The sequence below is a fragment of the Zeugodacus cucurbitae genome, chromosome 3 (genome assembly GCF_028554725.1).
Source record: "Zeugodacus cucurbitae isolate PBARC_wt_2022May chromosome 3, idZeuCucr1.2, whole genome shotgun sequence".
Classification (NCBI taxonomy): Eukaryota; Metazoa; Arthropoda; class Insecta; order Diptera; family Tephritidae; genus Zeugodacus; species Zeugodacus cucurbitae.
Window position 1 is genome coordinate 24162126 of NC_071668.1, and position 14896 is coordinate 24177021.

Genomic DNA, 14896 nt, shown 5'->3' on the forward strand with positions numbered 1-14896 from the left:
TGTCATGTTGGTGATAATACGATTCAAACACAAAAAAGTTAAGAAATTCCATTTAGCTGCCATCAATATACCAAATATTGCGTAATAGCGAATCGAACAAGGAATTGGTATAAAGCAAATAGACTGGCATAATTAAAAAGGCAATAGGCAGGAGATTGTAATACCAAAATAAGGTATCTCCATACTCTATTTTATTGAATTGAACTTTATAACTTTGTTAACATTTCTACATATGAGTATTTAGACGAGATCACAGCTCAAACTTAGCGAGCAGAAGCGTCTTCGATGTCTGTTATAAATACAACACTGTCATATTTGTTTTCTACTAAAGACAACATATAAATTTCAGTGCCTTCTTCTCTTTAGTAGATAACGCTCGTAAAATGATTAGAAATCCCTGCAGGGACACTGCTCACCATGTGCATGTGATAAATCGTTGGCGTGAGTCGAAAGCTGCATTATTTTCTCAAGCGTCATATAGCAAACACGTCACAATCAGGTTTACAACACTGTCAACTATTTGGCTTTTGGCCAAGCAAAGACTCATACAACAGCTACAAATAGCACTTGGCACCCAGTCACTTGTACGTGTAATTTGCAGGATATGCTCTTCACCGACAATGGAATGGATATGCTAGCGAATACGAGTACGTACATAAGTATAGACATTTTCGAGTGGGCCTTCGTGTGGCGCTTAAGCCATAATGCATACTAGTTAGATACTTGTATTTTGTTACTTGAACTTGTTTTGTTGGCAGGTCAAATATGTGAAAGAAAGGCATTGTATTGTTATAGTGAAAGAAAATGGTATTAACCTTGCACACATTTTCATAAAAGTTAAGTAACATGCATATTTATATTCAATCCGTTGGTTAGCAGAGTTGTTAAATTGAGTAATTGACAATTTTGCATGAACTTACTAAACCGAAACTTAATTACTTTTGAAAAAATATGATATGAATAAATATTTATTATAGAATATATAATAGTAAAACATGTTTACGTCTCAATTATATCTCATGTCATTCAATGACTCATATACGTAAAATTACATTCTTAGAATTCAATGTTTAGTCATCGTTTCTCAGATAGGATAAGCAACACTACCTATTTTAACACGTACGGTAATATAATATATTTTTTAAATTGTTTAATGTTAATGTCACGAGAAAAAAGTGAATTTCACAATAAACAGGTTGTTTATTATACATTATTGAATAGAAAAGAAAGAGGAAGAAAGAAAGACGTTTTTATCTAAACTATACTTCTACTTGTATCGGAGTTTCTAGTTGTAATAACTTATTGCTTTTGCTTTATCTAGTGTATGGATATATGAAAAGTATCAACAGCAAGGTTGTATCTTGAGATCAACAAAATGGAAACCGATATTTGATAATATATAATTAATTTCCTCAAAATATACTAACTTTTAACACGTGTCTGTATAGTTCTAGAACTATATGTCTTATCTAGGATAAACGAGTTTGTTGCAGAAGTCTTATGTTTTTGGTTACTCGTACATCGAGTTTTTAAATTTCTTTGGAGCCTTTGAAATGGATGTCAGTCACATTGAATGGTGGAAATGTACTTGATTGAAATAATAAAACTGTCTTATAAAAACCATTGCTTAGTGTTTAGCGATCTTTTATGAGATCTTAACCTATTCGGTCTCCAGAATGTACTGATCTGATTATTGAACTTAAGATCAATGCGGAATATCATTAAATAATTGAACGAAGCCACTTTTACAATTTTTAGATTATTATTTTCGTTGGTTAGTAGCTTAAAAGGAGAAATCGAACGAATGTATACCAGAAACGGTCTCATTGGATTGGATCAACAATGGATTTCCAAGATTTGCTTGGATGAAATTCAATAGAATATTTCTAAAAGAACGTAATGTTCAAATAACAGTGATAAACTATCTATGAACAGCTTTTTCAATAGAGCAATAATATTGAACAATCTTACAAAATATCGCAAAATATAGTACATAGATACATGAAATAAACAGTAAAGTATAAAAAAGTTAAAATATATCAAATTTATTGCTGTAGCATTTATCGGTAATATGTCTACAAAATCTAGTAAGTAAAGAGACCGAAAAATAATGACATAATGGAGATGGCTGGCGCATGAAATTATTGCCGCTACTTAAATTGTTACAAGGGTAAACTTTCTACTTCACACAATATTATTTAATATTGTTTATGTATGATATTAGGGTGGTACTAATGTTAGTAAATTTTACATTAGTGTTTATAAGCAATACTTGAGGGCACATTATAATGTATTTAATTAATGGAATTATTTCACCAAAGTTATAATAATAACAAAAATGCACTCATCAGTTTGATTGGAGTTTTTTTTACTGTCAAATAATGGCAAATATTTTTACATACTAAAAAATTCTTAAAGAACACTTCTTTTCGACATTTTATATATTGAAATATAGAAATGCGAAAATTTCGTGATATCATTTTAAGTTTGACAGAAGGGAAGAAAAAAGACAATCAGATTGAAATCCAAAAAATTATTTAAACATTTGAAAACAATTAAAAAAACATAAAATAAATATTAAGTTTTAAATTAAAAGCTTAAATTAATATTTTATCGGTTTGTATTTTAGGACACTCACACTGGAATTGGTTTTTAAAAATTTTTAATTTTCAATAATACATAAATGGCAAAACAGTAAAATTTTGACCAACAAAAAAATGTACCACCCTAACAATGAGCCATTAACCAACAACATCAAAATGAGTGTACATTTGATCATTAAACGTTTGTGCTTGTTTTGAGTTGACACTTGCGGCTGATTGCGCAATAGATGCGATAAAATTACAATAAAGCGTGGTTTAACAAAAAACAAAAACAATTTAAAATGTTACGCTACAAATGCTGACAGTGCGTTACATTGACATACAACCAGTGACAAACCGGTAGCAATTAACTGATGATTAACTACTACTGAACAAGCGAGACACGTAAAAAATGTAACAATAGCAAAGGCAAAAAAATCAAAACAAACCGCACCAAAATTACGAATTATGGAATTAAGTACTTATACACACATTTATAAATACATTGAAATTATATTGAAACATCGGAAGCATTGCGATAAAATCAAACAAATTGGCGTTGATAAATGTGCATCCGCAATGAGTTATCGACAAAAAGTCACAATTTTTAATGAATAATCGCAATTTCGTCTGTGCCAACCACAACAATTTTCTTCTCCCTAGCGGTTGCGACTAATTTGGGGTGTATCATTCAATATCGGATATATGTATATGTGCTTCAAATGTATCACACATGCTAAAAAGTGGCTTGGAAATTCTCTAATTGCAGTTCAATAAACTCGCAGGTTAATTGAGTTTAAAGTTCATATTTTTGTAAGATTTGATTGATGTTTGGGTTCAACAAATGAGACACCCACATCAAACTGTCGCTGATATCTACTGAGGTTAAAACTGAAATTTCGACTCAAATTCTTATTCGCCGAGTGGCTTTTACAAATTTTGCGGATCGTATTAAAACAACAACAATGTTAAGTGGTTTCATAACTAAAAACCATTTCCCATGCCCAGTATTTCATTCAGGTATGATCCACGCGGTCCTTTTAGATGCATATTGTCTCAGCTATTTAGTGCATGCATCGGTGCTCCACAAATTCGGGTTGATGGACGCAAATTTATTGAACAAATGTTCAAAATAAAGCTACTAGTCCGAATTCGACAGTTATACAAGATAGAAAATTTTCTAGATGATAATTTCCACAGAGATAAAGAGATGTACAACACTCATGTCATTGCATCGTAAATCACCTACACAGCTTTGACAGTTGACTGGATTGGATAGGTTTAGACGTTTAGATATTGGAAAGACTGGAACTACCAGATTGAAATGCTGCCAAAAAACCGAGACATTTGTAACCGTCGGGCAAGATCAAAAATAAAAATTTAAAAAAATATAAATATGAGCGGAAACGTGATATTTAGGAGTACTTGAAGAATGTTTTGTGATCTGCAACACCGGGAAATTAATTTTTCATGAAAAATTATAAAAACATCTATTAAATGCCCAAAAATGAGTATTTCGAACGATTTCGCAACAATACAAATTGTTTTAAAAGTGCTAATTTGACCCTAACTTGGCCCTGGCCCTAACTTAACCTTGATTTCAGCAAGAACAGCTGATTGCCACTGGATCACTGAAAAGTTATTTAGATTGAATGAAGACGTCAGCAGTGATCGAATACATAAGATATCGAGAAAAATAGAAAAAAATTATGTTTTACATTTTTATATGTGAGAAATGGAATTTTTTAGATACTCTCGACACTACCATACAACAGAAATACAACTCAATAAAATATTAAAAAAAAATTGTACATACACATTTACATTATAAAAAATTATGCATAATTTGCGTAAAAAATTGTTTGCCTATGACTTATCACCAACACCATGCATGATGTACATTAATACGTATTATGACTTCTTAAGTTTGAATAGCTAATTAAAAAATCTTTAGAGTGTACATATGTGCATACATACGCTTTCCAAGCAAGTTTCTGTTACGTTAACAATAAATAGCTAGATAAATAAAATACATACAGACACAGCGCCGTTAACCACAAGAAAGACTTAAGAAATTTGTAAATTATATGTATGTGTATGTATGTAAATAAATAAATAAATAAAAAAGTATTTTAAGGAGGAAAAGAGAAAACTTAAAAGTATTAACGTGTATGCTTGATAAGCGTAACCACGCGGTAAGCGGCTAAAAGAAAGTGAAAGTCTAATGTTGAATACGTTTGTATATATATATGCATAATTACATGTATATATATATATATATATATATATATATATATATATATATATATCTGTAGGTGCCTTTAAATCTGTGTAAATGCTTGTTTTTCGACATTTTCCAGTTGCAGCGTATTTCGTGGTCGCTGAAGTGTGTAGTATATTGCATTTAACCGCACAATGGCAGTGAGGAAACTTTAAACGAGTCTAAAACAAAACCGCTAAAAATTAGCTACAAAACCGCAGATAAATACTGTAATGTGAACATACAGACATTTCTGACTATATACTTATGTATATATGCATATATTCATAGTAATTGCATTTAACTGGAAGTAAAAGGCAGTACTGTAACCGCTGCAATTTCAAGGCAGGCTGTTATATGTACAATACATACGTATATAACAACACATATGCATATACATGCATATTCATCTCCGTCGACTTAATATCAAATAAATTGAGTTTAAATGGGTTTTACCCTCAATGCATGTGAGAATTACGTCAAAGGGCTGCTTGTCAAGCCATTTTACACAAAGGTCTCTCTGCCAATTTGCCATAAACTTCTTTCAGGCTTGCGCCCTCAACAGCGCATAATTGAATGAAAAGTGTACTGCGTCCTAATAACAAAACAATTATATTTTATATAAAAGGATTTTCCAGTTGCAGTGCCATATGCCGCGTGGGTCCAAGCTAGCGCTTTCTGTCAAGTGGCAGATGTGGGAATTAAAGTGCACGGGCCATTTTTTGTTTTGCTATATACACCCAGTCACGAGTATTTAATTAGCTATTTCTGCTACGTATCTATTTGCCAATTATGAAGTCGGTCATGTTTACACTAACGTGGCAAATATTTACAACGAAGCAATAATAAAGTGGGTGATGCTGATGCATACTTAAGTTCGTTTTTAGCTTAGAGATGTAGAAAAGAGGTTATGTTGAGTATGTGATCGCCAAGTGATAGTTCGTGGGATCAAATGCTGCCCTAAATCTAAAACTTAAATGCAAGTTTTCAAGTAACAATTTGCTCTCAGCCACTATATCAAACATTGAACTCTATTTTTGACTTCAGAATTTTCCATTAACTCTTCGGTAGTAGTATATAATTTGCAGAAACATTATTCATCGATTGAAGCGTTGCGAATCTGGAGTGAGAAATGATTGTTTAAAGATGGAATTATCTATGCTATTTGTAAAATCTTCGGATAATTTATGGACTGAAATTAATAAAAATAATTTGAAGAAATCTTAGGCGAATACAAGGCCACACATGAAGTCTTCCTAGAAGAGCGGTCAAAACCAGACCTACATAGTTGCCCAAATTTCGTGCCTCCGGTGTTTAGATGGGTTTTAATTTTCTACTAATACCTTCCCGAATGTTACAATTTAAAAAAGATAAAATTCCAATAATTCAATAAAAGCAATAAATTCTACGTTTCCACAACAGTCTAGGTTCTACCTAATCGGAGGGGACCCGTATTTTTATCCGGCTGGGGACTGTCAAATCGTCAGCATTACTCAAAATTATTTGCGGAAATGGTAATAAATTCTGATGTCTAAATTTTTTTCAAATTATTTGGAGAATGTTTGTGAAATAAAAATAGATAAATAAGTAATAAATTCAGATGTCTGCTCTACTCTTAATTAGTATAAAATTCTTCTGTAGATACGTGTGTTTGTCACTGAACTCCTCCTAAACGGCTGGACCGATTTAAATGAAATTTTGACAATTGTTTGTAGTCACTCACCATTCGGTCAAATTTAATTAGTGCATTTAATTAACTTAAAATTTCTAAATTTTTTGATGTTTTATAAAAATAGATCTGTTTGTACAAAAATGGATCTGTATATATAGATAGATAGATTACTGTATAGAAACCGCCTGAAGGTATATACAATTTTTTTTGATTGGGAAATGCTTTGTAATTGGATGTCGGATTTTGTTTAATATCCTAATAGCTTGAAATATCATGCAGGTCAAGGTCGTTCGAAATGTATAAATGATATTTGATAAAATCCCAAAAACACCAAACTAGTCCATGTCACTTTGACGTAAACAAACCCCAACAAACACTAAGAACCAACTAAAAATATTACTTCGAACAGAAAATACAATGTTTTTAAAATTCTACACAGTTTTTGTTTAAGTGTATGCGCTCTCAATTGTTTACCACACAAATGCACACAGAAATATTTGCAAATATTACATCATAGCTTTATCGGCACTGGAAATACTCGAACACAGAATTCTTTGTATACATTTGAAGTGATAAACAAATTACGTACGAAACGGTAAAATAACACAACGAAATGAAAAAAAAAAATTAATTGCTTCCGTTAAAGCAATATAGGTATATATAGTATAATTATAGAACATAAAATCAGCCAAACATTACTAATATTTTTATATGTGCAAAGGCATATTTGAAAGCAGAAATTGAGCAACAAGTTCATAAATATGAGTACAATTCTTATCACACCGAAAGAGTTAAGGTTGGTTTTATACTTATACTTTTGACTTTATGAAACAAAATACATAAATACATTATTGTTGGATTAAATTGCCATTAGCATCCATCAACTACACTTAAGCCAAGTGACATTTAAACAATAACAAAATGCGCGCTTAGTTTCAATATGTACATGTGTATTGTATATATTAAGCTGTGTGTACATAAATATATATGTACATATGTATATATGTACTTACTCACTGTGGCATATAAATAAAGTAACGTCATTATTGCAGTCAGCTAAGCACGAAAACCCAACCTCATTGTCGGTCTGCTTTGTACTCGCAGTGTTAGGCACCGGCCGACACAAAAAATTTGCACTAACAAAATTGCAAAACCCAAACAAACCGAAAGGTAAACAATAAAAATAATTACGCCGACGACTCAACAAGTCATACCCCACACGAGTACGTAGGTGTGCGTTTGGAAAGTTTGTATGTAAGGTAGCCCTACACATACTACTTATAGCTTGTTGAGTAGAGTATTCAGCAAAGATTAACAATGACTGATGTTGACAATAAGACAGCTGATAGCAAAGTACCGGCGTATAGAAATGTATAACGAAAAGTAATATATTTACCGAAGTATACGTGAAAAAATACAGATGGGTAAATAAAATCACATTTCAATAACTTTTGTTGTAGAACAGCTGATTTCCTTTGGAATACAGTTCACTCTACGGCTAAAATATTTTAAATAACACAGAAAATCCCAATGATGTTGAAGGTATGCAGTATGTATATATTTTCAAAAATATACAAACGTAGATATATTGTTGGAAAAGTTTAAAATAGCAATGAAAAATACCCAAGATACTGAAACCAAAAGCAGCACAATTAAACTCATTCATATAAGCATATATACATATATGTAGACATATAAGCACATAGTGGATATGTATGTATAAGAAAACTGGTTTTATTTATTATACTAACGTACATCTTCGAAGTTGTTGCTTAAAGTCTTAAAATTTGCACTCGCTTTGTAGATAGTTTCATATGTGTTGTACATTTATTTGTTGTATTATATATAAGTATGTATAAGCAACGAATACTTGTTTTTGTTCCATGCCATCTTCGTGACTTGTTTCCTTTCTTTTCCTTTTCATTACTCATAAGTGTGTGTTAATTGATGAAATACAAAAAATTATGTATATATATACATATATTAATAATAATTATAATATATTTGTAGAGATAGGTAACACTGGTTATAACTGCAATTTGTATGCGACCGGTGTGCCGGCATAGTAGCTACAAATCTCGGCTAAAGCAGAATAATAACAGCACCGGTTTCAATTTGGCAGCAAGCTTATGTGTAGGCGGTGCGTTCGAGCCATTCATCCATACTGAATGTCGCCCGATTCAACTCATCCGTGTCGCGTTCGCGGAATATATCAATGTATGACTTTGTCTTCACCGAGCACATCAAAAAGTCATCAAAGGTGATTTTCCCCTCGCGTGACGTGTAACGTCGTCCCAGCGCATTCAACACACGATTATTCAGGCGGTAACCAGCCGAATTGAGTGCGTCACGCAATTGGAAACTTTCTATTTCGCCACTGTGTTGGCGATCGTAGAATTTAAATACCGCTTTCCATTTGGCAATGTCTGTGAGCAGTGATTCGAATTCTTCGAAACCTAAATTGCCCGATTGGTCTTTGTCCATCATGGCGACCATTGAACGGCAAGCGTCTTTCGAGAATGTGTTACCATCGATCATAACATCGCGCAATGAATGATCCAATATGCGTTTGAGTTCCATCCAATCCACTTCCATGTCGCTGCCAGCGATACTCTTGAAGAGGCGTCGTAAATTCTCACGTTGTGGATCCTCTTCTTTGGGTGGCGGTATATTTGGTTTGATGCGATCATCCACCTCACAATAGCCAACCGAGTCATCGTTCTCATCCATAACGTTCGCAGTTTCAGAGAAAACGCGTATAATGTATTCACCCTCTTCGTTGGGATCAAAGGTTGACGGCACAATGAGATAGTTGCCTGGCGGCAACTTAAAGCGCGCACATACCTCGCGTGTGTTAATAAAATGCGGTGAACGCGCCACAGAAGCGCGATATTTGAAGAAATTTAGACCTTGTGGCCGTGCCTCCATATCGCGATCGGTTAAGTGATAAATTGCAAAACCGATGGTCAGACATTCCATGCCACGATTACGTTTGGAACGACGATTCTTCTGCATCAATGCAACAATGACGGTGCACTTGCCATCATCGTCATCCTCATCCGGATCGGTCAGTGTGATCACATATTGCGGGTTATGCCAGAAAGTTTCTAGGAAATTACGGCAACCGCCAGCTGTAACACCGGATAACCATTCACCTTCAAACATTTTCATTTCCCATTTTCGCTTGCCACTATCTTCTTGCTCTTCGGTCAACGAGTCGGGTGATAAATTACAAATCTCTACGCGATCGAAGTTGTTCAAGAAATCTTGGAAAGGCATCCAAAATTCACCATCTGCATCGAAAGTGAGTCCCAACTCTTCTTTCTGTGAATCGGGTATGTAACGCCATTCTGCTGAGTTATCACTGAATGGACCATTCCATTCGGCATCGTTACCCCATGGATTGCGCATACGTATCATCGGTAATTTGCCTTGACGATTTGGCGTATGTATATCGATCATGCAGACGCGCGATATCGAATAGGCATGACCACGTATCAATCCTCGTGGAGTTTCTGCCTCAAATACATTTGGATCTGGTTCCAAAGAACAGCCCATTAACGAATTGCGATTCATAGCCTTAATGAGTATATTAAATAGATTTGGTGGCGCTTCCTTCAAGTCATACCATTCGGTAACGCCGCCAGTGAAATCTTCCATAGCCTCACATGTGGTACCGCCTTTGAGCGCCTCATAGGAACCATGTAATTTAGCATATGCTTTTTCTAACAAAGCACTCCAGAACTCATTGCGCTCCGTGGAGTGCATATAAATCAGTTCTCCACGGTATGTTGGTAGACGATCATCCACAACTACCTCCACCCATTTGCCATACTGCCAGAAGCAAAAATGAAATATGCCAGCGTAGTTGTCTTCAAAGCTTTGGTCAGGCGGCACCACTCGGAAGAACAAGTTTGGATCCGAAGTCAAATTGGCTGCAGCTGCCAGCAGCCAACAGTCACCCAATTCACCTTGCTGCACATCGAAACGCGAGTAACCGTCAACAAAGAACTGTGGATCATCGGCAATTTCATGCGGACGCAACCATTCAATGTAGCGATCAGGGCGGCGTGAAAACATAAGTGAGTCATTATTCGCTGGAAACTCCGGATCTTCAAACATTGTGCCGTTGTCTAAACAACTACTACGTAGCGTATCATATGGCACGTGTGAATCATCTTTTGCTTGCAATGCAGCCGTCTTCTCCTTCATCCAGAACATATTCTCACTTTCAGGTACCTTCACAGCGGAGAAGGGTATCTCCGGCACCCCCACAGAGGGCTCCTCATCTGCTGATGGTAGTGTCTCATTCGCTGACTCACTTACAATACAACCACCACCACCACCATATGTTGGCATTGCACCATCTGGTAGTGTTGGTATCGTCGGATAGAGGCTGGAAGGTGACGTAGGTGGTGGCACACTATACGGCAATGGCATGCCAGTTGGCATCGATGGATAGGGCAATGCTGGCGCCGCAGACGATGGATACGCAGTCGGATATGGCGCCATTGGGTATGGCGCATACGGTTGTGGCATACCAGTCGGGTAAGGCACGTTTTGTGAAGGTTGCGGCCCCAAGGTCGGATATAGCGATTGTCGTGGGGGATATGGCATAGCAGATGATGGTGGATATGGTGTTGACTGCTGAATTCCAGGCATTTGCGGTGGTGGCGTTGGCATGCCACCATAGCTTAAACGCACCGCATTTGGATCTGGCGGTGCTGTTGGATATGGCAGCGCTGGATATAGACCCGTTTTTGGTGTTTCACTAGCACTTTGTTCATTCTTATTATAGCCCAGTGCGGCTAAGTTCACCAAACCAATTCCAGTGGAATGGTAATTTTTTGGAAAATAGTTTCTTGGATCGTACATTTCGATTATTCTGTACGAATTACAATTAAATTATTATAAATTTGCCTTGTTTTCTTTACTGGCTTTGACACTAAATCGATACGAAAGAGATACACTCGCACAGACGTTTCACTTCATCAACTGTTTCCATACACTAATTTCAACGCATACCACGACAAGGCATCAGAACTGCTGCTGTTGTCTGACATTACAGAATTGCTGACTGGCTGGTCGTGTTAAGTTAATACAGTGTTGCATTGCAAACGGGCAAAAGTATTTACACACAAACGGAGTATACAAAACAATAATACGGAATGCTTTTCGTTCGTATGCTTTCAGTTTTTGTTTTTGCTTTCATTTTTCTCTCTCGCTTTTCGTTTCGTAAAGTTGAAATTCGTTGACAACACGCTCTCTATCTCTCTCTGAGGAGAACTTGACAAATCATCTTGAATGAGAGTGTGCCAGGTGTAAAAATGTATGAGAAAAAGGTTGTGGTTTTTGGGCTCACAGCGAATTTTGACATATTTTTTTATGCTAAATGGTTATGTTTATGATTTTGAGTAAAGTAGAAATATGTAAACTCCCACTATTAAATATCATGTCTGCTTGAGGAAAATATTTAAAATTTGTTAATTTTTAATAGACGGAGCTTTTCGAATTTTCTCAATTATATTCTGTCCTTTTCAAGCAAAATATTGCGGAAAAGCTATATTAGGCGTCAAGTCTTCGAATTGAATTATATTAACTCACTTACAAATCGAAATAATCTCAATTAAAATAACTGTAAAACTAGTATTAGATTAGCTCACAATATTAAATACACTTTACTAATTGCACAAGGGAACATTTCTATTTAGTTTGTGTCAATTGCAACCCTGTGCTTCGTACTAAATACATTCGCTTCGCATACAAATGCAATCAAGGTTGAAGCGACTGTGCGCATTTCATATGCCTGTGTGTCTGTTCAAGCATTTTACTTGCTTGTTGGCGCTCTTGGGGCTAAATTTATTGCTGTTAAACTGAATTTTCAGGTTATTGCTTGCTGCTGTAGTTGTTGTTTATGTTTAAAGAGAAATAAATGTGACTCACTGAGCACTGCCGGGCCAACGTAACATATAATACGCAGAGCTCGTTATACATTCATACCAAAGCACAATTGTACCCACTTTGGAGAGCAGCGGCGAACATATGGAGGCATATAAAAGCAACAGCTGAGTTTTAATAGAAACGAATTGCAAAACAACGCAATTCTTTTCATGCGATAAAAAATGACGATTGGTTAATAGATAGAGTGCATACAAGTACATACAAACAATATATGTATTTGGGTGTGGGGCAATTTAGAAAAAATATCATGTATACATATCTACATGTGTGTATTTTCTAATAAGCTTGTATAAAATGTTAAGTTAATTATGTATTATTCATTTAATGCACAGCATACATATGTACTTACATACATATATAAGCATCGGCAATGCGCTACAATTTAAATTTATTTATAAAATTAGATTGAATTATATATTATATAGCTAATTCGTTGAACTTTAAAATGATAAGCAAAACAATTCGACAGAAATTTGTTTTTATAAAAAACGAATTCCGAAACACCGTATATAATATATCAACAATTAAAATAAGTAAGTTGAAATATAAAATAAAATACAGTAGCGGTCAAATGAAGGGTGCCATAAATCTATATTTTAAAGTAACTTAAAAACATATCTAAAATATATTTTTATTGATAATACTGTACAGCACCCGGCTGGAAATTACACCAAACTATTTTTTCCGGTAGATTGACTCAAATTCCGATTTTCGAAGTTAGCCTCCAAAATCAAATATTTGGTTTCGAAAAAACTAAACAGATTTGGATAAAATCTACATTTTCCTCTTAATTAATGGTGTATAAATTATAAAATCTCTATGCTATGATAGTATTCAGAAACAATAAAATTTTATTTGAAAGTCATAGAACTCAAGAATTGCAATTTTAAAAGCCCAATATAGTTGAATAGTTACCTCTAAGGCATACACAGTACAGAAAAATAATAATTTTTAAACTAAAAACTGCTCATAAATGGTGCCAAAAAGATATATTATGGTGTTAAAAAAATTTATACGTCAAGGGGCGACCACTATTGGGTAAGAATTTTTACAAATCGGTCAATTTCTTCGGTCTTGTGGACAATTGAACAACTAAGAAATTTTTTTTTTTTAATCTTAATTAATTTTCAGATATTTTTTTTTCAATCAATATGTTACTCATACGCCATGCTGTACAAATAACCATTTTGATACTTTCCACTACTACTACATATCTATTTCTTCCTGAAATTATATTATAAAGCTTATTAATTACTGATGAGCCAAGATATTGCTCACACTTGGAAATTGTATGATGATAACCTTTATGTGGCCACTAGTGTACATATAATGAAAACAAATAAAAATTAAAACCTAAAAGTAAACTTTTTTTTGGCAATGAGAAGAAGATTCGTTTCAAATAGTATATTTAAAGAGAAAATATTGCATTATACACATTTATTCAGAAAATATATAGTATATACAACATATTTATGCACATTTATCAAAGTCTTAAAGTAGACAGAGGAAATTTTATGTTGACTGCACAAACACATGCATACACACATAGTTATAGGACAATATTTTATATAAGAAATTGGTTTTTACGCTGTATATCTGTTTCAACTATACTATGTATAACTATTCTCATTGGAATTCCACTCATATCTAATAATTGTTTTCTAAGAAGAAATCTTTGTGTTTAACTTGTGTTAAATATCTATCAGATTGTTAATTTGATTTGACATCTTTCGCTCTTTCTCTCTGATTGTAAATAAAAGTAAACCCCTGACAGGTGACAGATTTTTTTCTAATTATTGATCGACCAACTTCTCAGTAGATAACTAACATTTTTCCAGAATTAAATTCAGCTTAAACATAGGGCGCAGTAAAGTGGCAAGTCGAAGACGATGGTACAATCTTTCACCTTGGAACACAAATCCAAGAGTAATAGCGCAATTTAATGTTAGCGTAAAATAAAGAATTTTGAAAATGCAATGTTCAATTTTCAATTATTCTCGAAAGTATTGGTACTACAAATTTAATTGAAATTGCGCAAAATCTTTTGTCAATATTTATTGAAAACACAACTGAAAGCCATAATTGTGTAGTTTACATGATCACAAAAATTCTCTATCAACAAATGATGATCAAAGTGACGTTTTATGTATTCCACGAGCTAATACGTGAGACGAAAACACTATTTTCATGAATTCCTTTATAAATTTTGCTTTAAATTGCCGCGGCGAAATTGTTTGTTTTATTGCTATTGTTTATTGTGCCTCGTTTTTTGCACGTTTCTTACGAATATAGATGTAAACAGAAGCGGCAAATGATATGAAATAGTGTTTAGAAAATGTTAAATAAATATATGCGCCAGATTTCAAAATATGTATAATAGGTGTTCCCCCCACTCCCATTCTGTAGCACCAAACAATTCAT

The 14896-nt window shown here is 34.1% G+C and overlaps 2 protein-coding genes across 6 annotated transcripts in view; both read right to left on the minus strand.

Moving 5' to 3' along the window:
* LOC105214799 (probable inactive serine/threonine-protein kinase scy2) overlaps positions 1 to 14896 on the minus strand; it is a 79361-nt gene that overhangs the window by 29446 nt on the left and 35019 nt on the right. The window lies entirely within an intron of this gene.
* Positions 8182 to 11874, minus strand: LOC105214801 (calpain-B). The gene has a single exon (XM_011188451.3). The coding sequence runs from the start codon at positions 11387 to 11389 to the stop codon at positions 8642 to 8644; it is 2748 nt and encodes a 915-aa protein (XP_011186753.1). The 5' UTR covers positions 11390 to 11874; the 3' UTR covers positions 8182 to 8641.